Source organism: Hyla sarda, chromosome 1, assembly GCF_029499605.1.
Source record: "Hyla sarda isolate aHylSar1 chromosome 1, aHylSar1.hap1, whole genome shotgun sequence".
Classification (NCBI taxonomy): domain Eukaryota; kingdom Metazoa; phylum Chordata; class Amphibia; order Anura; family Hylidae; genus Hyla; species Hyla sarda.
The window spans coordinates 461,131,273-461,158,378 of record NC_079189.1 but is presented as its reverse complement, the minus strand read 5'-3'; the positions used below and the strand labels follow the sequence as shown (position 1 = coordinate 461,158,378).

Sequence of the window (27,106 nt, the reverse complement as noted above, 5' to 3'; positions counted from 1 at the left end):
AGATTTTTTAATAGAAGTAATTTACAAATCTGTTTAACTTTCCGGAGCCAGTTGATATATAAAAAAAAGTTTTGGCCTGGAATACCCCTTTAATGCTTACAAGAAACCTTTTTAGTTCCTGCCTTTGGTGTACCAAGACGGCAGACTCTGGGGCCATTTTGTACCCCCTGGTCTGCCATGATAACCAATCCATACCCTAGTGGGGTAACAAAGGTAGTTTTTTTTTTTTTTTTTCTTTTAATCTTTTGCAGCTTGGCTGCTTTTTACAGTGCATCTTAAATTTCATAGAAATCCTGAGACCTTTACATATATCTAGATGGCAAGGAACAGGCTTCCAGCATAGTTCGAGCAGTCAGTATCCATCACATGCGCTTTTACACTTTGGGGGGATTTATGAACCCAGTACATCTGGTTTCAGGCATCAAAAAGTGTCACAAATATTATAAAAAGTTTCAGGCAAAGACCCAACCCAACGGCCAGCCTTTGAAGTGTCTGATTTACGGAGAGCCGTGCACTTCTTCAAGCGAATTAGAAGCCAGTGTGATTATACCCAAGACCAGCGTCTAAAAATGCAATTCTTAGTAAATTTTCAAAATTGTCCCCAACAACATGGCAAAATGTGAAACGTTAAAGGGGTACTCCGGTGAAAAACGTTTTTTTGTTTTTTTTTTATCAACTGTTGCCAGAAAGTTAAACATATTTGTAAATTACTTCTATTAAAAAATCTTAATCCTTCCTGTACTTATTAGCTGCTGAATACAACAGCGGTAATTCTTTTCTTTTTAAAACAAAGAGCTGTCTGCTGACATCATGAGCACAGTGCTCTCTGCTGACATCTGTCCATTTTCTAAACTGCCTTGAACAGCATATGTTTGCTATGGGGATTTCCTTTTAATCTTGACATTTCCTAAAATGGACAGAGATGTCAGCAGAGAGCACTGTGCTCGTGATGTCAGCAGACAGCTCTTTGTTTCAAATGGAAAAGAATTTCCACTGTAGTATTCAGCAGCTAATAAGTACAGGAAGGATTAAGATTTTTTAATAGAAGGAATTTACAAATCTGTTTAACTTTCTGGCACCAGTTGATTATAAAAAAGAAAAAAAAAAAATTTCAATGGAGTACCCCTTTAAAGTGTCTAAAAACTTCTTCAAAGGAATGTATTTAATTAAGCAATTCAGCACTCTGAAACCCCTCTGTGAGTGTGCGTGGTCTTCCATTTCTGGCTGAGCTGTTGTTAATCCTAGATGCTTCTAATTCACAATAATAGCACTTAATAGCACTTAAAATTTAATGGGCAGGTCTAGCAAATCAGGATTTGTCAAAATGGCATCCTACAACACTGCCATGTTTAAAATACTACTACCAATATTTGTCTATTGAGTCTCCATGACTATGTGCTTGATTTTATAAGTTCGTTTTCAATGTGTTTTGCAAAAACATCTAAATTCAAACTTCAGGCCATATTGTATATATGCATTATTAAACCTGAAAGTGTAAGGGGTATTCTGAGGACAATTTTTTTTATTTATTTATTTTTATTTTTTTATGAATTGTGCTCAGACAGGAAACCTATACTTACCTTCCTTGCTTATTTACTGGTCCCTTTGTGCAGCACTTTTGGAGTTGACACAACTCCATTTATCTACCCCAAATTGTCCTTAAATGTTCAATGACTCCATGAACAGAGAAGAGGATTTTAAGGGATCAGGTGAGGAGCAGTGTGATTGTGAATTCTTCATCAGGATGAAACAGTAAAACACTAACTAGAGCCTTCAGCGGCCTGCATGCCTCAATCTACAGCAACTCTTCTTCCTACCCCTTTCCCCAACTGCTCTCCATAGAATTCTGTGGGCAGCTGCAATGTGATCTTTAACTGTTCAATCAAATGGAATCCACACTACAAAGAGGAGACAGGTGTTCAATTTTACTGAGGAGTACTACAGCCATAGAACACTTATCTCCTATTCACAGCGGTCTGCCGCAGCTCTCTCCATGCTGGAGGCGCATCGATCGTAGCATGATGCCGCGACCTACACGCCACCCTCCATGTGTATCTATGGGAGAGGTGGAGATTCAGAGTTCGTGCATGTCTATTGACTTAGTGAGGGTGACGACAAGAACATTAGCCACGCAGGGCTGCGGCAATGCCTGGTCCCCGTGCAGGAGATTGCAGGGGGATCCCAGCGGTCGGACCCCCTGCGATCAGACACTTATCCCCTCTCTGCAGGATAAGTGTTCTATGGCTGCAGTACTCCTTTAAGGAGGCAGGACAGGGGGAGGAAGAGTAGATACTAAGTAGGGTACTGTCAGGACTGACAAGGGGAGACAGGGAGAGTGAGCCCTAAACTGACCCTAAAAACACTCTCCCTGCCTACTTGCCCATCCATCCTAACCGATGGATTGACAACTGGGTGCCAGCCCCTCTCTGCGCTAAAGTGCAGTGGCGTAAAAACACACAAAAATACACAGTCTGTCACTAGCCAGAAATCTTACAGGAAAATAGAACGCTATAAATACTGGACTCAGATAACTAACAAAAACAGATAAAGTTCAGAGGACACAGATCAGAGAGTTAGCACAGAGGAACACTATAGACCAACGGTAAAGCACAGAGAAAACACTAATTCAGTGATCATGAACTCTATGATCAGTGCATGTACTAACAAACTATAAAGATCAGATCAACCAAATAGGATATAAATATAGGAGCACAGATAAACTAACCAACAGATTAGGTCCAAAACACAAGACTGGGAAAAGGATGAGTCAGCATAGACTTCAGGAACAAACAGGAATAATAAACTGAAATCCCCCAGATAACCTCTAGTAGACACAGGAATGTCTTGATACCAGAACGCAATCTCCCAGAGTCCACCATGAAGCACGGAGATCTCTTTTCCTAATTCTCAATTCCCCGGATTCCCCATTCAAAGGTAACAGGGATGTCTTGTTACAAAAACTCTGCAAACAGATGCAGGAAAACACAGTGTGAACAGCTACTTGGCAGTAAGGACATACTAATCCTAAAAACTGACCAATCGAACACAGATTAAAATCTACTATGAGCATGCTACATAACCACGGCTAAAACCCAGAACATCTCAAAGATAAATACAAAGTGATGCTAAGGCAAAAATAGTAGATTTAAAGCTCAAACAAACAGTGTTTCACCAACCGCTTTATAGCAGCATGTCAATCACCAGCCCAGAACCTAGACTGAACTGGAGATTTCTAGACACACCCTCACAGCCATTGGGGAAAGAATAAAAGCTTTAACTATTTCCTTACCAAGAAACATCAAACTGTTCAGACACAACCTAAATCCAATGGCCGTGTCTGAACACAACCAAGACGGACATTACAGGTACGCCTATTTTTGGTTTAATATATCTTTTTCTTTTTTACAGTAACATTAGTCTTTCTTTATCGTGATTTTTATTAATAGATTACTATGTCTAATCTCTACCACAGGTATTTTGGTTAATTCCTCCTACAGTGTTTAACTTAAAGCTTTATGAGGAATGGATTTTATCAGGGAAGCAAACTGACATCTTCTTAGGAGACAGATCACAGGGTTGTCAGAGAATAGAACTCCAGCAAGGACACACCTTCTTCATTCCATCAGGTAATGGTCTAACTGAAGTATTTACAGTGGTTGCAAATAATCAAATGTAAGGGCCTTTTTTTATTTTATTAATTTTTTTATTTTTAATTATTTTTTTATTTTTTGTAGGTCAAAGCAGTTTTCACACATTTTTCTTAAGGGAATGTTCACCTGTACAGGATCTTCTGCATATTTCTGCATCTGATCTTGCTACCCATTGAAGTTAATGGATAGGAAAGTCAGCTGCACTTAATATCCAGCAAAAATATGCAGCAGATCCTGTATTTCTGAACATACCCTTCCAGCAGGGGTCCTCAAACTTTTTAAACAGGGGGCCAGTTCACTGTCCCTCAGACCATTGGAGGGCCGGACTATAGTAAAAAAAAAAAAAAACTATGAGCAAATTCCTATGCACACATATATCTTATTAGTGGACTACCCCTTTAAGTAGGCAGCATAGTTTCCCCCACATTAGGTTGGCAGTATAGATCCCCCCACATTAGGTTGTAGTTCCTGCACATTAGGTTGGCAGTATAGTTCCCCCCACATTAGGTTGTAGTTCCCCCACATTTAGTTGGCAGAATAGTTCCCCCCACATTAGGCTGGCAGTATGTTCCCCCACAGACATACAGCCTCCAGCCATACAGTGTGGCTGGAGGCTGTATGCCTGTGTACTGCCCCACTTCAGTGCTCCGACCACCGCTCCTCCGATCCGGCCATAGCAGTGGGTCCCGGGACCGGAGGAGCACCGAAGATGACATGCCGCTGGTAACACTTACCAAGCTTGCCAGCGCATCTCCTGCTCGCTGCTCCACTCCTCCGCGCTCTGTTGCTATGGGCGCACACATGGGACATCAGTGACGTCCCTGCATGCGCTACCTCCCGGCGGTCCTTGCGTTTTTAAAGTAAACGCAGGGCCGCAGAGAGTTATCAGGGGCATGTCTTTAGGCAGCAGCTGCAAAAAAAACACCTGGCGGGCCGGATAAATGTCCTCGACGGGTCACATGTCGTCTGCGGGCCGTAGTTTGAGGACCCCTGCATTCAAGTATAAAAGACAGATATCATGGGGCGGTTGTTGTCTGCCTTTGTAAAAGGAACATAGGGAAGATACTTTTGTCTCTCATTATCTCCATGACAGCACTAGAAGTTATGCCATTGGTCCTAGAAGGGAAAAAGAAAAAAAAACATAAGAGGTTAAAAGCCTTTCCCTATCTGACCATCACCAGTGCTTTTTCTGTTCCTACTAGGGACTGCCATGAGAATAAGGGAGAACTTATTTGGAGATCCCTAAGGGTCTATTCACACGTACAGTATTCGGCGCAGATTTGATGCGCAGTATTTCAAGCTGTGTTCAGTTTACATTGGAATCTGCAGCAGAAAATCCTGCGCATCAAATCTGAGCATCAAATCTGCGCAGAATACTGTACGTGTGAATAGACCATAAAGTAATAAAAGAAAATTACTCTTACGAGCAGCAGGAGCGGGATGCTTAGGTTAGGCTTCCTCCTTCCTTGGGTCTCTGCTGTGGACGATGGTCCTCCCCATAGCACTGGGTGTCTGTCATCTCCCACTGGGGACGTAATGTAGTTTACCTTCCAACACTTTCTAGCTCTTCTCTGGTGAGGTATGCGGGCACTGGTGCGTGGCATCATGGTCCTGCCGCTGGAAGGATGCTGCTACGGTGAGGAGCGCCCAGACATAGTTTTTTTTTTTTTTTTTTAACACTGGGTGCAAGTATCATTATTATTATTATTTTTTTTAAATGGCGACTGGTAAGTATATTTAAAGAGGTGGTTTGAAGACAGCAGGTTGCCTGTACTGGGGACTTAGGGAGAGATTTATCATACCCTGTCCAGACGAAATGTTGTCCATAGCAACCAATCGGCTATCTTCTTTCAGTTTTAATAAGGCCTCTGCAAAATGAAATAAGCAATCTGATTGCTTGCTATGGGCAACTGGGAAACTTTTCCTTAGCACAGGTTTTGATAAATCTCCCCCTCAGTTTGTAAGTACCATGCCCAATTCTGTATGCACATTTATATATTTTTTCTATGCCTAAGTACTTTTTTTTTTTTTTTGGGGGGGGGGATGGGTTATTTTTTGTATGCTCAGGTGCCAAAAAAATAAAGCATCCCAAAGCCTCCAAAAAGGAGTAACAGGCTGCATTTATGGATAACATCTGTTAATTAGTAAAGTAGGAAATCCAGACCTCACTAGCCGCTTAGTCCTCCTCCAGTACCCACTATTTGTCTGTCTCGCTACCCTGTAAAAAGCGAAAACAATTTATTCTTCTAAATCACACAAGAGGTCTGTTGAGATCTCAGATGCTTGTAACTCCCTGGGCAAGATGGATTGTTAGGTTATGATATAGTACTACTTTAAAGGGGTTGTCCACCATAAGGTTATTTTAATTCTTCCTCCTACACATCAGCCCCCCCCCCTCCCATTGAAACACACCTGTGCTCCCTAGACCAGTGTTTTCTAACCAGGGAGTCTCCAGCTGTTACAATTCACTGCGGAATGATCTATGCTCCACCCATTGAAGCAAAGACAGGCTCCCTCTACCTAGAGATGTAATGTCTTAAGCCACACTGTAACCTGGGAAAACCTGAGACACTAATTTTGTATGCTGTTAAAAATAAACTTTGGGCCAAAAATCACAGAAGAATTGTGAGATCACAATCCAGGACAGGTACAGACACTGTATTATGAACTACACTAACTTTACAGCTCCTGTAGCATAGTATGGAATACCTGTTTAATTCAGAGGATGTTGATGATCTGATTAAGGTGGTTAGATTCGTAATAAATGGATAAACTAGAAAAGAAAAGCGTACATGATTAAATGTTTGCTGGATTGAAAAAATGTGTTTCCCAGGCAAAAAACTAAAATATAATTTTGGACTAATGAAAAGCACCTGTAATGTCCGTTTGTTTTTGTATTTTTCTGTTTAGGTGTGTATTCACACACTAGTTTGTTCAGAGCAGTTTGCTATTTTACCTGGATAGGGAATAGTTAATGCTGTGAACGAATGAGAGCTCCTGCATCCTTGTGCTGGTTATTGAGTGCAATACTACTATGTCTGTTTGTGCTATAGTCTGCTTGATCATTTACCTTGTATTTATCTTGTCATTTTATCTGGGTTTTTAGCCATGGTTATATAGCATGCTCCTTGTATTTTAGTCTGTTAGTCGGTTTTAGGATTGTTTGTTCTTTCTGCTCTGTCTGTGTTCACACTGTGTCTGAGTCTAGCTTGTACCCTGTGCTCTGTATGTTATATTCTTGTTCGGTATTCTGGAGTCTATTCAGACTTATCTGGTTCTAGTCTAGTGTTTCTTGTTATATGATTTCTGTTTTCCTACTGGGTCAGCTTCTGACCACACTGTGGAGTGTGCCGCTGGCAAGTAGTCTATTTGGATTTATTATTATATGGTTGTCTAGTAGATTTCTGTTCTGGTCTGTGACAGACTATGTATATTATGTGTTTTTATGCCACTGCACTTTAGCGCAGGAATGGACTGGCACCCAGTTGTCGATCCATCATTTAGGATGGATGGGCAAGTAGGCAGTGAGAGATATTTTAGGGTCAGTTTAGGGCTCACTCTCTGTCACCCAGTTGGTCCTTGACAGCACCTGAAAAAAATGTATATGCCCCCTGAGAATAGAAAGAGGTTTCTTTTAATGATTAGGCTATAACATTTTGGAAAGACATTCCTAAGATTGATGTGCAGGTGGCAAAAGTGTCCGTTTCCTTTGATTATGCCTCCCAACTGAGGCTATGTTTACACGTCAGAATTTCTGCAAGGAATTCTGAATGAATTTATAGTCAATTCACTTCAATGGAAATTCTGCAGCAGAAATTCTGCTGTGTGAATGGGACAGCTGAATCCCATTTGTGTATTGGCTAAAAATTCATGCAGAAATTCTGGCATGTGAACAGTCTAAGACTGAGGGCCTTCTTAGAAGAGCTTGAAAATGTTCCTCTGCTCTCCCTAATTCTAATATTGCGTCAACCTGCATTTCTAGAGCCTTGTTTCGGTGGATCTCTCAATTTGAGAGTACACTCAGAGATCAAATTATTTTTTCTGGGTCTACCCTTAGATTAGCCACATCCGATCTAGTGGATGATTCTGTAGAATCTATTAAGATTTAAAATAATGAAGTGTCCCTCACCAATTCTGCTAGAAGGGATCTGTGGCTAAAATTGTGGTCACGAGATAATTCCAGTAAGACTTAATTATGTGGTATTACCTATGAGGGGCAGTCGGTATTTGGCTCAGCTCTGGACAAAATACTAGAAAAAAAAGTTTGGATGAAAGGAAGTCTCTTCTGGAACCCCAATCTTTCAAAAAGCAGTCCTTTCTGTCCCCCAAAACAACCAGCAATCCTATAGGGGGAAAGGAACAAATTTAGATAAATCTACAAGAAAGGTGGGAATAACTGTATCCCTTCTTCAATTCCTCCATGTACTCCCAGAACAAGAAATGGCCCATTCACTCTATCACAGTGGGAGATTCAGGAGGGGTTTAAAATAGAATTCTCTTCTTACCCTCCTTAGGGAATTTGTAGTAATTCATCAATACATTCTGCAAAGTACACTGGAAGAGGGGTTTTTGAAACTTCTAAAATTGAAATGTTTTTCTAGTAAGGAAACAGATCAGCAGTTTCAGGACGATCAGCCTAAAGCCTCTCAATCACTTCATAGTATACAAAACGTTCAAGATGGAGTCTCTAAAATCTACAACAATACAACTCCTCAAAAAGAATGCAGTAATGCCTACAGCAGACCTTAAGGACTCATACTACCATGTCCCAGTCCATCTAAAATATAAAAAATGCCTCAATAATTTTTAATTATAGGTCTTGCCATTTGTGATGTCAATGGCCCTGCACAAAAATCACGGTGGAATCATTTTTGGCTGTACACTTACAGAATACCAGACTCCCCCTCCATCCTAACAAAGAGCGTATATCAGACCATTAGTTTTCTTCAATCCCTAGGATGGATAATGAATACAAAGAAATTCTGTCTTACCCCAGAAAATAAGAAAGTAATCCTGGGAATACTACTGAATTTAGTACATCAGACCTACTATCCTCCCAGGTGGAAAAACAATTTCAGAGGAAGATAATAGCATCAATAAGGGAGGCAATGTTAGTCAAGCCCACTCCACTCTCTTCCCAAATCCATCTCGATAGCCATATCATGGTGTACAAAGAAAAAAAAATTGAAAAAGGGAGTGGATTGGCCCCCTTATCCCAAAATAACTATCTATACAGATGCGCCTCACATTGGGGAACACAGCTACAGGATCACATTTTTCAGGGTGTCTGACCCCAGTGAGACCCCAGAGATCTTCCATCTAGAGAGAATTGAGAGCTTTACGGGAGACCCTTGGGCAAGCAGAATCAGTTCTTCTGGGCTCTTAGTCCCACATACTGTTGGACAACATGACAACTGTGTCCTTTCTACAGCACCAAAGTAAGGGCAGGGCACAGTTCCCTACAACATCTAGTGTCAAAAGATTTTACATGGGCGGATGTTAATATTCTCTCCCTTTAAGCCGCACACCTAAAAGGAAGCACAAATTTCCACGTGGACTTCCTGAGCAGAAATGACATAGACTCAAGAAAATAGTCTGAAATAGTCTTAAGGGATATGACATCCAGGTGGGGAATGCCTCGGATAAACCTTTTTGCGTCCAGGAGGAACAGAAGTTTCTTTTCCCTAGAACCAAAAGATTGCTCTCAGGGAATAGACACTCTCACCATAACATGGGATTTCCTCCCACACTACTTCTCCCACGAGTAATCAGTAAGATAATGGTGGAAAAGACCACTTTAACTCTGAAATGTCTATACTGGCTGCAAAGAAGTTAGTTTAGGGCACTAAAAAAAGGCGTGGATCCTAACCGCTCCAGATTGCAAAGCCAGGGGCTCTCAGCAGAGGTGATAGAAAAATATGGACTGTGAACTTGCATCTCACAGGTGGATCCAGATGTTTGAAGGCAGCCAGCAAGATAAATCCACAAATCCGTAATCTTTTATATAAAGCGGATTAAAATCCAGTGGGTCTAACTAAAATTACATTTGAACCCTTGAGGCTTGCTGAGGATAAGTGTTTACCAGAAAACAAAAAATTATTGTAGCCATGACGGAAAATATGGATTTTATTAACGACAGGAAGCGAACAATATATGCAATTCTTTATTTTACTGACTCACAGCAGTGAAGTAGTTAATGAAACATTACAACATGAAAACTTTAAGGTGTAACCAAACACTGCAGGTAATAACAGGTAACCAATCATATCAGAGTACAGGTGATAAATGGTCTGAAAGATGAAGCCCCTCCCTCTTTCTGAGATGCAACGAACCAAGAATATGGAAGTTGAGTAGGAGAACTAAAGAATATCAAAAGGTAGATAAACTGAAGAGTAGTAATCTAGATGATCAGAAGTTATGTAGATCCCAAATGAAGATCTTAGGCCAATAACTGGAAATAAAACTTGATGTGGTCTTGAAGAAGACTCATTGAAGAAACCAACCAGATAAGGTGTACTTGATAACATCTAATATGCTAGAAGAAAACGAAGAGAAAACATAAGGGAGGGAATTAATAATAAACATAGGGAGGGATATTGCTCGCGTCCTGTTATTAATAAAATCCATATTTTCCATCATAAAACCAGGAAAATCTTAAATTTTATGTCCAACAAGAAGCATAATATATTATAGTTTTTAACTTGCATATATTGTGATATCAAAGTAATATGACATATAGATCACAAAATAGACATGGATACATGTGATTCTGGTCTTAAATAGATTAAGATGACCAGTTAGCTGCCATGAGGAGATCAGAAAGAGAGCCTCCTGCTTGAATGGTTTTTGTGGACATTGCTCCTCGTGTAGAATGAGCGCCAAATTTAGAAACCTCAATCCCTGCCATTCTCTTGGCTTGTCTGACCCATCTCGCTAGAGTGGCAGAAGACACGGGAAGATGAGGCTTACAGTAGGATGAGTAGTTGGGAAAAATAATTACGGAGAGTAACTGTTTTAAGTTCATAGGACTTCAGACATCTAACCATGCATAGTTTGTCATGTTAAGGAAAAAATGGGTGAAAGACTGAATGAATATTAGTTTTGGTAGAGAGATTGTAAAATGAACTCGTGAGGAGAAAACGATCTATGAGAAATATCTAATGCCTTAATATCAGATATTCTTTTAATAGAGACAAGATAAAGAAGGACGGTTAGTTTAATAGAGAAGAGTTTTAGGGAAAGGAAATTCTTATCTTCCCATGAATAAAAAAGATTGAGAATGAGAATACATTCCAAGTGGATTCCTGTTTCAAAAGAGTGGGGCTTTTGAAACGGATTCCTTTTAATAAGCGGCATACAAGAGGATATTTACCAATTGCAAGAGTCATGTTCTGCAGAAATGGCAGAACGATACAGATTTATTTGTTCTATAAGCCTTTCCTGAATTGAAAGAGGCTGAAAGAAAATTCAGTATGTGATGGAAAGGTGCTCGAAAGGGATCCAGAGATCATTGAGAGCACCAACGAACCCAAAATCCCCAGGCCGATCTGTAAGCTTTACGGGTGCCTGGGGCCCAGGTTTCTGTTAGAATTTCTCTAGTTGATTGTGAAAATTCACAATCAAATGACTATGACCAGTCATGAGAGAGAGAGCGATCCTGATTGGATTAGAGGGTGAGGGTTCCCTGATGGATTTTGAAGGAGAAGGGGACATACAGGTAGGATCCTCAGGATATCCATCGATAAACTGAGAACTTGGGGAAACCAAGTCTGGGATGACCACCATGGAGTGATCAAGATCATTGTTGATCGTTGTCACAACCGGAGAATTCAGTTTCCAATCGCTGGAATCTGTAAGGAAACTAGAATTCCAATCTGTGATTGAGTTGACTAATCCAGGAAGAAATTCTGCTTTTAATGTAATGTTCTTTTCCAGACAGAAATGCCAGAAATCTTTTGCGAATTCTGACAATATTTTGGACGTTGATGTGGTTGATGTATTGAACCGCTGAGATATTGTCCATACGAAGTAAGATAAAACAATGCGATCTGTACTCCTTTTCAAAGCAAAGGAACCTGCTAATAGTTCCAGTCAATTGATATGAAGACCTGTCTCTTTCTCTGACCACTTCCCTCCTGTGGTAAGTGGACCGCAACAAGCTCCCCAGCCTAAAAAGCTGGCATCGGATTCTATAATGAGGTCCGGTGTGCAATGAAAAATGGTCTTGCCATTCCAGGCATGAATGTGATGAAGCCACCATAGAAATTCCTCCTTGGCTTCGGGAGAAAGTATTATCATACCCGAATAATCCAGACCTTGTCTCAGATGTTGGATTTTGAGACGTTGTAGGGCCCGATAATGTAATGGGGATGGAAAAATGGCCTGAATTGATGCTGATAGAAGGCCTATTATTCGTGCAATAGTCCGTAAAGATATCTTTTTTTTTTTTTTTTTAAACTGATCGGATTTCCGAATAGTTAGTAGTTTTTTGAGAGGGAGACTCAGTTTTTTGGGCATCTGTCATGAAACCTAAAAATTCCACTTCCCTTGACTTGATCTCCATTGGAGATGACAAAGTATCAATGTGTGTGATTGGGCCATGATAAGAATGTCGTCTAAATATATGATTAGACTTAGTATCCATCCTAAGAAGCAGAGGTCTATCGGCTTCAACAGCTTCGCGAAACACTACAGAGCTGACCATAGGCCGAAAGGAAGGCAAGTAAATTGCCATTTCTGTTCCCTCCATAGGAGTTGAAGTTATTGCTGATTAGAGGGATGAATAGGGATGGTAAAATAGGCATCTTTTAGATCCACTTTTGACATCCAATTTCCTTGGATTAGGAGACATCTGAGAAGATGTATGCCCTCCATCTTGAAATGTTGGTATTGAATGAAATTGTTTAGAAGGCCATAAATTGATGACAGGTCTGTGACCTCCATACTTTTTCTTTACTAGAAAGATGTTGCTGATGAAACCTGGAGTATGACTTGGGATTGGAGTGATGGGTCTTTTGGAAAAAAGATCTTTGTTTTCCAGATCTGAGATTCTGATCCATGGATGAAAACTGAATCGTATGTGAAAAAAAGGTTGAGTTTGAAGAGATATGAAGTCTATTAGGAAACCTGAAACTGTGTTCAGAATCCAGGAATCCAAAGTTATGGAACTCCAGGCATGGATCAAATGTTTGAGTCTTCCTCCCAAGGGACGAAGGGAAAAAGATGGAGGAATCGGACTTACCTGAAAATGGTCTGGTCCTGTGATAACCGTGATTGCCTCTGGACCTTCAGGGACATCCTCTTCTAGGGTAGAATGGTGGCGGAGTGAAGGATGAGGGTTGATAAGAGGTTCTATCTTGGGAGGGGCCTCTGGGATATTGCCTGGATGAAGAGGCTCCTTTCCTTGGGAGGGTCTGCTTTCCCAGCTCTCCCCAAAAATTTTTGTGAGAGAACTTTCCTCAGAGAAGTTTTGGCTTTGTATAGGGAAGTAAAAATGCCCCTGTATTTTCCAATCTATTTTTAATAAAGGCATCTCTGAAGAGAAGACCTTCAGAGGATTGTTCAAATTCTGTAGAGGCAATTCTGTGAGCCAATTGAGGATCAAGCCTCATGAAAATTGTGCCGAGTCTCTCCGCCAAAATGGCTGCGTTTGCATTACCTAATAATCAAAGGTCTCTCTGGGCCCAACTGTAAAACGGAAGTGTCAATAGGTTGTCCGGAAGACATAAAAGCTTCAGATCGCTCTAAGATTTTGGTCATGGGACCTAGAACATCCAGTGACTTGTCTTTTAGGGATTTATCTAGGCATTTTTTATTGTTTTTCCCTGATTTGTTCAAATATTTGATCTAAATTTGTTTCATGTAGATCTATCAAGAGGCTTTCTCACTCTAGAGGACAGGTATTTGGCTGGGTGAGGATTAGGAAGCCATTCTGATGACCTAGGATGTTTTGATAAGGTCAGGGTTAAAGTAAGGAATGCCTTGGCTGTATAAAATGGTGATTCAGGATGATCATCGGTGGCCATATCCTCATAGTTACATCACCCTGGTCAGATATGTCAGAATATGAATCATCTGATGATGATGGGACAACATATGAATCAGGTTTAGCTCTTTTGTGAGCTTTCTAAGCCCTATTATAATTTTTTTCCTCTAGGGCAGAGGGTCTGAGATGCATAGCAACAGCATCATTCTGTTTGCCAACGTGAGTTGGAAGTTCTTGACCTATCCCTTTATAAGAAGACTGGTGTCTTTGGGATTTTTGGTTGTCAATAGAAAAAAGTATCCTTTTTTTGTGTGCATTTCCCCTGAATTTTATGTCCCTTAGCCAAATTGGTGGTAGACTCCTCTGCCAATCAGAAGTTATCAGAAGGGGAGTTATTGCTGGTGTCTGCACAGGTAAAGTATAGAAATATAGCCAGTAGGTAAGGAATAATGTAAAATAGTTGAAATAGTAATAATAAAGAATGAGATATCACAGATATAATGCAGAGTGACAGCTGTGGGAATTTTCACACGACGCTGCGAGCGGGAGGGCTGTGAACACTGTGTGAGGCGAAGCGCTCGTTGTGAGGTTCCGAGCAAAGGAAGTAAGTCTCGCGAGATGCGAGAGTACGGCCGCAGCAATAGGAATATCACTGTAGTGAAGAGAGCGAGTTGCGGGAATATGCGGCGGATGGTAAATAGATGATACATAGATGATACAAGGTAACGGAGATATGAGAAGAAATGGGAAAATATTGTCAAAGAGGGAAAGGGATAAGGGGGAAAATGGAATGGAAAGTAAATGAATGGGTTTAATATGGTGCAGGAACGGAGGATAATGAAATGGGGAATATATATATATATATATATATATATATATATATATAATATATATTATACAAAAAAAGAGGATTGCAGCAGCACACATTGGTCAAAAAATTTAGGCTTTTAGCGCACTTTTTGATCAAAACGTGTCCCCCATCCACCACGGGGAGGTGGTCTCATTTAGGATGGGACCCTAGCACAAATTCTGAGCCTAACGCTCAAATATCCACTCACCTCTGCTGGGCATATAGCCTCTGACTGGGTGACATGCTGGATCCATAAACAATTTAAAGGAGTTCTCCGGTGCTTAGACATCTTATCCCCTATCCAAAGGATCCAAAGTTATAGGTGGTCAAAATAGGGTAATTTCAAACATACTAATTTTTGTTAAAATGGTTTGAGATTTTTTTTTAAGCGGTACAATTCTAGAAAAGCATATAACATGGGTATCATTTTAATCGTATTGACCCACAGAATAAAGAAAACATTTAATTTTTACCGGAAAATGTACAGCATGAAAACAAAACCTTCCAAAATTTGCTAAATTGCGGTTTTCTTTTCAATTTTCCCACATAAGTAATATTTGTTTGGTTGTGCCGTACATTTTATGGTAAAAGTGATGTAATTACAAAGTACAATTGGTGATGCAAAAAAAAAGCCCTTATATGGTTCTGTGGATGGAAATATAAGAGAGTTATGATTTTTAGAAGGCGAGGAGGAAAAAACGAAAATGCAAAAATAAAATTGGTCTGGTCCTTAAGGGGTTAACTGTTCTGCAGTTTTTTATTTTTTTTAGCTGGTGCCAGACATGGATTCAAAGGGGGCGATTTATCAAAACCAGTCCAGAGGAAAAGTTGCCATGTTGCCCATAGCAACCAATCAGATCGCTTCTTTCATTTTTATAACAAGGCCTCTGCAAAATGATAGAAGCGATCTGATTGGTTGCTATGGGCAACTGGGAAGCTTTTCATTTGCACAGGTTTTAATAAATCTCCCCCAAGGTGAATGGGGAATATTCTCCTTCCTGCTGGATTAACTTCTAGTTTTAGATTCTTAACTGCATAGGCCATTTTAAGGAAAAATTAAAGTTTGTGATTCCAGTCTTGGGAAGGGATTTCGCTTGGCAGTTTTTTAACCAAAGCCAGAAGTGTATTCATTAGGAATGGGAAATTTTATGAATGACTTACAGTGGGGCAAAAATGTACTTAGTCAGCTACCAATTGTGCAAGTTCTCCCACTTAAAAAGATGAGAGTCCTGTAATTTTCATCATAGGTATACCTCAACTATGAGATACATAATGAGAAAAAAATACATTAAATCACTGTTTGATTTTTTAAGAATTTATTTGCAAATTATAGTGGAAAATAAGTGTGGTCACTTACAAACAAGCAAGATTTCTGGTTCTCCTCTGTTTGAACTTATCAGTATAAAAGACACCTGTCCACAACCTCAAACAGTCACACTCCAAACTCCACTATGGCCAAGACCAAAGAGCTGTCGAAGGACACCAGAAACATAATTGTAGACCTGCACCAGGCTGGGAAGTCTGAACCTGCAATAGGCAAGCAGCTTGGTGTGAAGAAATCAACTGTGGGAGCAATTATTAGAAAATGGAAGACATACAAGACCACTGACAATCTCCCTCGATCTGGGGCTCCACGCAAGATCTCACCCGCAAGATCTCAAAATGATCACAAGAACGGTGAGCAAAAATCCCAGAACCACACAGGGGGACCTAGTGAATGACCTGTAGAGAGCTGGGACCAAAGTAACAAGGGTTCCATCAGTAACACACTACACTGCCAGGGACTCAAATCATGCAGTGCCAGACATGTCCCCCTGCTTAACCCCTTAAGGACCCAGCCAATTTTCACTGTAGGACACAGCCATTTTTTGCACATCTGATCACTGTCACTTTAAACATTAATAACTCTGGGACGCTTTTACCTTTCATTCTGATTCCGAGATTGTTTTTTCGTGACATTTTCTTCTTTGTTAGTGGTAAAATTTTGTCGATACTTGCATCATTTCTTGGTGAAAAATTCCAAAATTTGATTAAAAAATTTAATATTTTGCATTTTTTTTTACTTTGAAGCTCTCTGCTTATAAGGAAAATGAATATTCCAAATAAATTATATATTGATTCACATATACAATATGTCTACTTTATGTTTGCATCATAACGTTGACATGTTTTTACTTTTGGAAGACATCAGAGGGCTTCAAAGTATAGCATGAATTTTCTAATTTTTCACACAATTTTCAAAATCAAAATTTTTCAGGGACCAGTTCTGTTTTGAAGTGGATTTCAAGGGCCTTCTTATTAGAAATACCCCACAAATGACCCCATTATAAAAACTGCACCTCTCAAAGTATTCAAAATGACATTCAAAAGGTTTGTTAACCCTTTAGGCTTTACACAGGAATAGCAGCAAATTGAAGGAGAAAATTCAAAATCTTCATTTTTTACACTGGCATGTTCTTGTAGACCCAGTTATTGAATTTTTACAAGGGGTAAAAGGAGAGAAATCTTCCTAAAATGTGTAACCCAATTTCTCTCGAGTAAGAAAATACCTCATATGTGTATGTCGAGTGTTCGGCGGGCGCAGTAGAGGGCTCAAAAGGGAAGGAGCGACAGTGAGATTTTGGAGAGTGAGTTTTTCTGAAATGGTTTTTGGGGGGCATGTCACATTTCGGAAGCCCCTATGGTGCCAGAACAGCAAAAAAAAAAAAAAAACACATGGCATGCTATTTTGGAAACTACACCCCTCAAGGCACGTAACAAGGTGTTCAGTGAGCCTTAACACCCCACAGGTGTTTGACGACTTTTCGTTAAAGTTGGATGTGAAAATTATTATTTTTTTTCACTAAAATGCTAGTTTTCCCTCAAATTAAATTTTTTTTACAAGGGGTAATAGAACAAAATGCCCCCCAAAATTTGAAACCCCATCTCTTCTGAGTATGGAAATACCCCATGTGTGGACGTCAAGTGCTCTGCTGGCGCACTACAATGCTCAGAAGAGAAGGAGCGCCATTGAGCTTTTGGGAAAAAAATTGTTTGGAATGGAAGTCAGGGACCATGTGCGTTTACAAAGCCCCCCCCGTGGTGCCAGAACAGCGGACCCCCCACATGTGACCCTATTTTGGAAACTACACCCCTCACAGAATTTAATAAGGGGTGCAGTGAGTATTTACACCCCACTGGCGTTTGACAGATCTTTGGAACAGTGGGCTGTGCAAATGAAAAATAAAATTTTTAACTTTCACGGACCACTGTTGCAAAAATCTGCCAGACCCCTGTGGGGTGTAAATGCTCACTGTACCAATTATTACATTACGTGAGGGGTGTAGTTTCCAAAATGGGGTCACATGTGGGTATTTATTTTTTTGCGTTTATGTCAGAACCACTGTAAAATCGGCCACCCCTGTGCAAAGCACCAATTTAGGCCTCAAATGTACATGGTGCGCTCTCACTCCTGAGCCTTGTTGTGCGCCCACAGAGCATTTTACGCCCACATATGGGGTATTTCTGTACTTGGGCGAAATTGCGTTACAAATTTTGGGGGTCTTTTTTTCCTTTTAACGCTTGTGAAAATAAAAAGTATGGGGCAACACCAGCATGTTAGTGTAATTTTTTTTTTATTTTTTTACACTAACCAGCTGGTGTAGACCCCAGCTTTTCCTTTTTCATAAGGGGTAAAAGGAGAAAAAGCCCCCCAAAATTCTTAGTGCAATTTCTCCCGAGTACGGAGATACCCCATATGTGGCCCTAAACTGTTGCCTTGAAATACGACAGGGCTCCGAAGTGAGAGAGCGCCATGTGCATTTGAGGACTAAATTAGGGATTGCATAGGGGTCGACATAGGGGTATTCTACGCCAGTGATTCCCAAACAGGGTGCCTCCAGCTGTTGCTAAATTCCCAGCATGGCTGGACAGTCAGTGGCTGTCCGGAAATGCTGGGAGTTGTTGTTTTGCAACAGCTGGAGCCTCCGTTTTGGAAACACTGCCATACAATACGTTTTTCATTTTTATTGGGGGGGACAGTGTAAGGGGGTGTATATTTAGTGTTTTACTCTTTATTATTTGTTAGTGTAGTGTAGTGTTTTTAGGGTACATTGGCACTGGCGTGTTACGGTGAGTTTCCCGCTAGGAGTTTGCGCTGCAGCTAAAAATTTGCTGCAGCCCAAACTTGAAGCAGGAAACTTACTGTAAGCCTGTACGTTCACATGGGGGGGCAAACCTCCAACTGTTTCAAAACTACAACTCCCAGAATGTACTGACAGACCGTGCATGCAGGGAGTTGTACTTTAGCATCTGCTGGAGACACACAGGTAACAGAACCTAACTGAAGGTTTTCCAACCAAACTCAGTATTTTCCAACCAGTCTGCCTCCAGCTGTTGCAAAGCTACAACTCCCAGCATGTACTGATCGCCGAAGGGCATGCTGGGAGATGGAGTTATGCAATAGCTGGAGGTATGCAACTACAACTCCCAGCATGCCGAGACAGCTGATTGCTGTTTGGACATGCTGGGATTTGCAGTTTTGCAACATCTGGAGGGCTACAGTTTTAGAGAACACTGCAAGGTGATCTCCAAACTGTGGTTCTCCAGCTGTTGCAAAACTACAAATTCCAGCACGCCTGACAGCAAACAGCTGTCTGGGCATGCTGGGAGTTGTAGTTTTGCACTGTATAATGGTCTCAAACTGTACCCTCCAGATGTTGCTAGGCAACTCACCGGCTTCCGTCGGATCCAGCTGCCCGCCGATCTCAGCTGCCCGCAGCCTCCGTCGCCCGGCCGGATCGGTAAGTGGATCTTCGGCGCCGGTCCCCGGACCGAAAGTTAACCCCCCTGCCCCCGATCTGCTATTGGTGGTCGCGTCTAGACCACCAATAGCAGGGATAGGAGAGGTGGCACCCCTGCCACCTCACTCCTATGCCTTCAGGGGGATCGTGGGTGTCTTAGACAACCGCGATCCCCCTTATATTCCGGGTCACTATAGACCCGTAATGACCCGTAATCGTGCAAATCGCAAGTGTGAATTCACTTGCGATTTGCCGCGATCGCCGACATGGGGGGGGGGGGGGGGGGGTCTGATGACCTGGGCGTTTGCACAAAATGCCTGGTGAATGATTACGTCATGACACCCTGGTACTTACGCCAGTACATGTCTGGGCCCATCTTACGCGTACGTCATGACACCCTGGTACTTAAGCCAGTACATGTCTGGGCCCATCTGAAGTTTGCTAGAGAGCATTTGGATGGTCCAGAAGAGTATTAGGAGTATGTCATATGGTCAGATGAAACCAAAGTAGAACTTTTTGGTAAAAACTCAACTCGTCGCGTTTGGAAGAGAGAGAATGCGGAGTTTCATCCAAAGAACACCATACCTACTGTGAAGCATGGGGGTGAAAACATCATGCTTTGGGGCTGTTTTTCTGCTAAGGGACCAGGATGACTGATCCGTGTAAAGGAAAGAATGAATGGGGCCATGTATGGTGAGATTTTGAGTGAAAACCTCCTTCTATCTGCAAGGGCATTGAAGATGAAATGTGGCTGGGTCTTTCAGCATGACTATGATCCCAAACACACACCGCCTGGGCAATGGAGTGGCTTCGTAAGAAGCATTTCAAGGTCCTGGAGTGGCCTAGCCAGTCTCCAGATCTCCACCCCATAGAAAACCTTTAGAGAGAGTTGAAAGTCCGTGTTGCCCAGTGACATCCCCAAAACATCACTGCTCTAGAGGAGATCTGCATGGGGGAATGGGCCAAAATACCAGTAACAGTGTGTGAAAACCTTGTGAAGACTTACAGAAAACGTTTGACCACTGTCATTGCCAACAAAGAGTATATAACAAAGTATTGAGATGAACTTTTGTTATTAACCAAATACTTATTTTCCACCATAATTTGCAAATAAATTCTTTAAAAAATCAGACAATATGATTTTATGTATTTCTTTTTTCTCATTATGTCTCTCATAGTTGAGGTATCCTATGATGAATATTACAGGCCCCTCTCATATTTTTAAGTGGGAGAACTTGCACTATTGGTGGCTGACTAAATACTTTTTTGCCCTACTGTATAGTTCTTCTTGATCCCCTTCTGCAGTAGAAGTTTAAAAATAAAGAGATGGCCAAGTGGAATGCAGCCTTAGTGGTACATTTACCGAACAAAAGAATAGAAGCAACAGGATGTAAAAACATATGAACCTAGCCTAAGGCTGCATTCTACTTGGCCATTTCTTTATTTTTTAACTTCTACTGCAGAAGGGGATCAAGAAGAAGTATACAGTGGGGCAAAAAAGTATTTAGTCAGGACAATTCATCAAGACATAAAAAGTTTGCAGGTTCCCTTTTACTGCCCTGTTGATCAGCTGTGTAAAATAGTCACTGGCAGTAGGATAGACATCCTGTTACATCTTGGTTTGCTGGAATTTTGTTGGGGAAAACAGGATGCATAAACGTGGTGTGAACATGGCCTTACTGGATGCGATTTTGCACATAGAGGTGTTTTCAGGTCACGCCACACTGTAAAGTCCCCATGCGGGGATGCATTGCAGATCTGGACGGCTGCATTGTGTACTACAGAGCTCATCCCCATGCTGTATCCGCTCCTAGAGGTGACCAGATCTAGGACGTGTCCTGTCACCCGCGGTCCCCATGGTGTGTGACCAATGGCAGCCCGTGTGTTCCGCCTGCCCTCCAATTCATAGCGTGTGATCAGATCTCGGAGGATGTTTTTTTTCTCCACTTCCTCTCCAGTGCACTGGCCTGGGATCGCTTCCTTGGAGCACACGTAGCGCTCAGTGTCTGATGGGTGGACTGTGTGTGTTTTCCCCTTGAGGAGGGGGCTGGGCGCGTGAATCGTGTCCGGAGAGTCCGCCCGCTTCTCCCTGCCTCTCGCATTACTTGTCATGCAGGAGACGATCCGTGCTGGCTGCGGCGCTGCATGAGCGGAGCCCGGGAAGCCGCGATGTGCCGCCCGGTGCTGCCGCAGGCCATCATCCGCACCCTGCAGCCGCCGCCGACCCCCTCCTCTTCCTCCTCCTCACTGCCGCTCACTTTCTGCTTCTAGGATGGATCCACGCCGTGTACACTCCTGCAGACTCCCTGGTGTTCGGTGGGAACATACTGCACAGCTTTAATATTCCCATGCAACTCCGTGTGTACGAGATAGAAGACCGGACAAGGGTAAGAGGACCTTCTCTCTTTACATGACATAGATTTCCATGCTCTGATCGATCTATGGATTCCGCTCCTTAGATCCCTGCAATCTTTGGATCACAGCTCAGATTACACTGCACAGATCTCTGACACTTCTGCTTCCAGGCTCCCATGTAATGCATCAATGTAACCTTCTCTGACCTTTAATCCAATACATCTGATTGATACTAGAGGCAGCCTAGGTCCATGTCACTCAGTGACCTGACTATACACACAGTGCACAAGGTTATTTAGCAGTGATGCTTCTGTACAGTTTATAGGCCTTAGCATAGAACAGATACCCATTTTGCCACACCAGACGTTCCATCCAATTTAAAGGGACACGGAACCTTTTGGTCTCTGTGAAGCTAAATTTCTCAATCAACATTCTGATTTCATTTATTGGGTAGTTATATAAAGTTATACGTGTGGGTAGAGGTAGCAAGGAAGGCATCAAATGCTAGGTCCAATTCAAGGGTTAATAACGTTCAGCAGGATAAGTATGCACAGTTAAGCCAGCAAAAAAGGATAAATGGACAGATAGACTGTAATATCATATATGTAGGAAGAAGGAATGTATATCTGCACTCACCACCGGGTTCGGCAATAGAAGCTCCTAAGTGGAATCAGCCATAGGACCAGGACGGCAGGATTGCTTTGTGCACTCAGAGGCGATAACCGGTTATTTCGCGCATTTGCGCTTCGTCCGGCCTTGAAGGCCGGATGAAGCGCAAATGCGCGAAATAACCGGTTATCGCCTCTGAGCGCACAAAGCAATCCTGCCGTCCTGGTCCTATGGCTGATTCCACTTAGGAGCTTCTATTGCCGAACCCGGTGGTGAGTGCGGATATACATTCCTTCTTCCTACATATAAGTTATATAAAGTTGCATGCACTACAAGCTATATGCAGTCATGGGTATAATTTTCCATATTCCCCCTGTGCATTGCAGGACTCATGAATTCTCATACAAGAGCTGATGAAATAAAAAGTTCTATATCTTTTATAGTCAATAAATATTTTCCAATCCGATCACCTAAATGTCAGTTTAGTGTCAGATAACCCGCAGGAAGTTCAGAAAAATGTCTGCCTTCATGTGCATTGTGAGCCAGTGCTAAGGACCCTTCAAACCCCCAACTTTCTGCTGCTGCTGAAACAGGGGCAACCCATTCCTCAGTACTGTACAGAGATTGACCCAGATATACTAAAATTGTCTAATTCTTAATCTAATAATGTGTCAGATTCATCAGGTGGTTTGTAAAATCTCTTGTATTGTAGGACCGTGTGATCCTAGATTACACCTAATATTAGATGGTATAAACTGCACCAGAACTTCGAACCAGAATTCTGCCTTGCTTTTAATGCATGCTGTCACATATTAAGCCACACCCCTTATGGCAAGGGCTAGCCCCTTTTGTAGGATGCAGGAAAGGGTGGAAACACACGATCGAGTTACGTTGCAGTTGACTGCATGCATTAACTGCTTCTAAAAAGCTGCTGAGAACGAGTCATTTTAAATACCAGGTTTTGCTGTTTAGCAGTTGCTTAAACTTGAAATCATTAAAATAAGAGTTATTGCATGCAGCCAACTGCAATGCAACCTACCTTGTTTTTCACCCTAAAACGTGTTTAAAGTTCATACTAATGTAAGGGTGCATTCACACGTGCAATTTTTTTGCTGCAGATTTTGCTTTCCATTGACTTCAATGTGTAGCAAAATCTTCTAAGCAATTCTGCAGCAGAAAATATGCACATATGAACGCACCTTTAGTCATGCAACAGCGGTTTTTGGAACAAAGTTATGCCAGAATTCTGTGCAGTAGAAATGTGCCCAATTGTTGCTATTTACATTAGTCCCTGTCTTTAGTGAGCTCACAATCTAAATTCCCAGTATCTGACAAACATATACTTGGATCAATTTCATAGGAATCCAGTTATTTTTCGTTCTCCCTGTCTGTGTCAGCTTACTACACACACACACACAAATGGCACACAGGTAGATGTTGACCTTGGTTACATTCAAACTCGAGACCATTTACTTATAGTAGCATTTATTTGTTGTCTTTTAATAGTAACAATGACTGTTTTAATGGTAGAAAAAGCAAAAAATGGAGAAAAAAAAAATTGGATCCCGACTGTTCTTTACTTTTGACAAATTTCAATGACCCTAATGCTTTAAATACCATTATTGGAAATTGGTAACCTGAAATCTGTGGCTGTTTTGAAGATGCTTGCACACTTGTATTGCTTTAGGTGTAATATGAATTACTGATTTTTTAATGTAATTGTATGTATTACTTGTGACTTTTCTTTCCCTTAAGGTGCATGCAAAGTTCCGCTATCCTTTCTATTATGAGATGTGCTGGTATGTCTTGGAGAGATATGTTTGCACCTTAACAAAACGCTGTCACCTTAACAAAGAATTTCAGAGGGAGTCAATGCTATTTGGTAAGTGCATTACATGTTGCAATATGTCTGTATTTAAAGGAACCTTTCAGAAGAGTCATGCTTTCTAAACCACAAACACCAGGAAATCCTATACTGTGTATCTCGCTAGGGGCACTAGGTATGCCTACCCCCCCCCCCACCCCCACATGTGACAATATCTTCACAAGGTCATTGACTTATGTTTATCATCTCATAAAGTCAAAATAGGATACCAGTGTGTAGAAGTCCCAGAGCATGCAGTTAATACTTAAAAAAAATGTTACGTATGTGTCAGGGAAAGTCAGATCTAGCCTTGTAGTTGAAGCCAGATTCATCAAGAAGGTGTGCACCCTGCTGCTAAATTTTTTTTTACTGTTAGGGTTAAGCTTAGACTTTCAACTGATAATGTACCTTTTACTAAAAGTAGTTGAACCCCGCTAAAGCAAATGCACTACTGTTCAAGTCACTGCTATCCTGTGGATAGGTAATAAATGTTTGAGCAGCGTGTAGAGAGGTGCGTGCGGCACTGTGGGTTTATGGAACGGTAATGCTGTGCGTGTTGGACTTAGCTGTGATGAAGCTTACGTGGTTCTCTGATAGGTAAGTAGTGTCCAACACAATCCAATATGAAAAGTATATTGCCGAAAAAAATCGGCACTCACCAGGGCTTCAGTTCTTCATGCTTTATTTGCAAAAGTGCATACTCACATATAGAAGAAGGGAGACATACAGTGGGGGGATATCGGGCTACAAAGCTCCGTTTCGTACAAAGGCTGTGCTTCCTCCGGAGGAAGCACAGCCTTTGTACGAAACTGAGCTTTGTCGCCCGATATCCCCCCACTGTATGTCTCCCTTCCTCTATATGTGAGTATGCACTTTTGCAAATAAAGCATGAAGAACTGAAGCCCTGGTGAGTGCCGATTTTTTTCGGCAATATACTTTTCACATTGAATAAATGTTTGAGGTCCAACTCCTTGTATATTTTACCCCTTGAAGGTTAAATATGCAGCATTATAACATAAATAATGAACACATTTTCCCTTTTGTCCTAGATTCAGAAAGAAAACACACTACAGACAGCATATCCTCAGATTCCTGGTTAGAAATGGAGGAAGAGTCGGGTGACGCCCCTATGCTTGAAGACAAAGATGACCATGGAGACAAAGTATCAAAATTATCGGGTGATGAATCCTTAACACCCAATAGTGCACATTCAGATGGCAAAGAATCTGTGGAAAAAAGACAAAAGGCTACTTTGATGGAATACCTTAAAAGAACTTTGTCTAATGAGTCGGAGGAAAGCTCAAAGTCCATTGTCCACAGTGATTTCCCTAAGACCCCATCAGGTTCTCCATCCACAGAGGCAGGTTCAAGGTGGACACACCTCACAGAGTTTGAACTAAAAGGTTTGAAAGCTCTTGTGGAAAAACTAGAATCTCTGCCAGAAAATAAAAAATGTGTCCCAGATGGAATTGAAAATCCACATGCACTTTTGGAGGACATGAAGGTGCGTATGAAATTTTTGTACTCCAGTTTCTGAACTCTTTGTGTTTGGTTATCATTATTTTAAAGAAATATAGGGTGAATCCATCATGAGCCTATTATGTGTAGCTACCGACGCACAAGTTCTTCTGCACTTTGTGATTTTGTAGTCTCTTGCTTAATGGCTTACGTGTAGTTTAATTTTAGACACTTCCACTTCACAATAATAGCACTTAGAGGTGATCAGCTAAGTTTTGGCAGATTAGAGATTTCCCAAACTGTTTAGTAGTTAACTGCTGAGGACACAGCCATTTTTCACTTTTGTTTTTTCCTATGCATCTTTTAACCCCACACACAGCCCATATGGCCTTAAAGGAATACTGCAGCCATAGAACACTTATCCCCTATCCACAGGATAGGGGCTTAGTGTCTGATCGTGGGGGTCCCAGTGGTCGGACCCCCAGCAATCAGACACTTATTTCCTATCCTGTGGATCTCCTGTACGACTCTGCTGCAGCTCTCCCCATGCAGAAGGCGTGTCGGCCATAGAATGACGCCCCTGTCGACACGCCCCCTCCATGTGTATGGGATTATGTATGCATTGTTCACGCATCCCCACCTCTCCCATAGAATGGAAGGGATGTGTCTGTCGACCTCTTTAGTGAGATCAATGACACAAATCTGAGCCGCGGCAGTACTGGGGCCCCGTACGGAAGATCGTGGGGGTCCCAGCGGTTGGACCCTCCCATGCGATCAGATTGGCGAAATCGTGGGGGTAAACTGGGAAAGGGGAATTTAAAAGTCCGTCCGTCCGTTCCCCCCCCAAGGGGGCATAAAACTATCTATAGCAATCATGAAATTGTTATTACTGCTTATATATATATATAGCACTGACCAGGAATATCGGAGATGTACTTTTAGCAGACCAGAGGAGGAGATCGTCGAAGCTGCTGTGAGGCAGGTGAGGGGACCTCCGATGGGCATTATGACTCATCGAACTCCCACGATTATGCTGCAGGTGGTGTTAGGAGTCTCCCCAAACTCTAATAATGCAGAAGAAGCCATGATCAAATTGAGGGGTTAATGGTGGACATTAGAGATGAGCGAACTTACAGTAAATTCGATTTGTCGCGAACTTCTCGGCTCGGCAGTTGATGACTTATCCTGCATAAATTAGTTCAGCTTTCAGGTGCTCCGGTGAGCTGGAAAAGGTGGATACAGTCCTAGGAGACTCTTTCTTAGGACTGTATCCATCTTTTCCAGCCCACCGGAACTCCTGAAAGCTGAACTAATTTATGCAGGATAAGTCATCAACTGCCGAGCCGAGAAGTTCAAATTTACTGTAAGTTCGCTCATCTCTAGTGGACATCAGCACGTCCGCAGATGCCTGTTATTACCAGTGGGTTCCAGCTGGGACCTGCTGTGCATGGTATTAATAACCATAAGTCTCTTAATTTTTCAGCTACGGGGCAATATGAGAGCTTGTTTTATGGGTGACTTATTGTACTTTGTAACGACATCACTCATTTTACC

General features: G+C 41.7%; 1 protein-coding gene across 15 annotated transcripts in view; it reads left to right on the top strand.

Moving 5' to 3' along the window:
• The window catches only part of KDM2B (lysine demethylase 2B), a 174,833-nt gene that overhangs the window by 89,787 nt on the left and 57,940 nt on the right, over positions 1–27,106 (top strand). For all 15 annotated transcript variants that reach the window (XM_056534717.1, XM_056534724.1, XM_056534712.1 and 12 more), the window contains 4 exons: positions 3,473–3,626; positions 21,538–21,653; positions 23,986–24,112; positions 25,144–25,598. In XM_056534717.1, the coding sequence (XP_056390692.1) occupies positions 3,473–3,626; positions 21,538–21,653; positions 23,986–24,112; positions 25,144–25,598 (852 nt within the window). The remainder of the gene's footprint in view (positions 1–3,472; positions 3,627–21,537; positions 21,654–23,985; positions 24,113–25,143; positions 25,599–27,106) is intronic.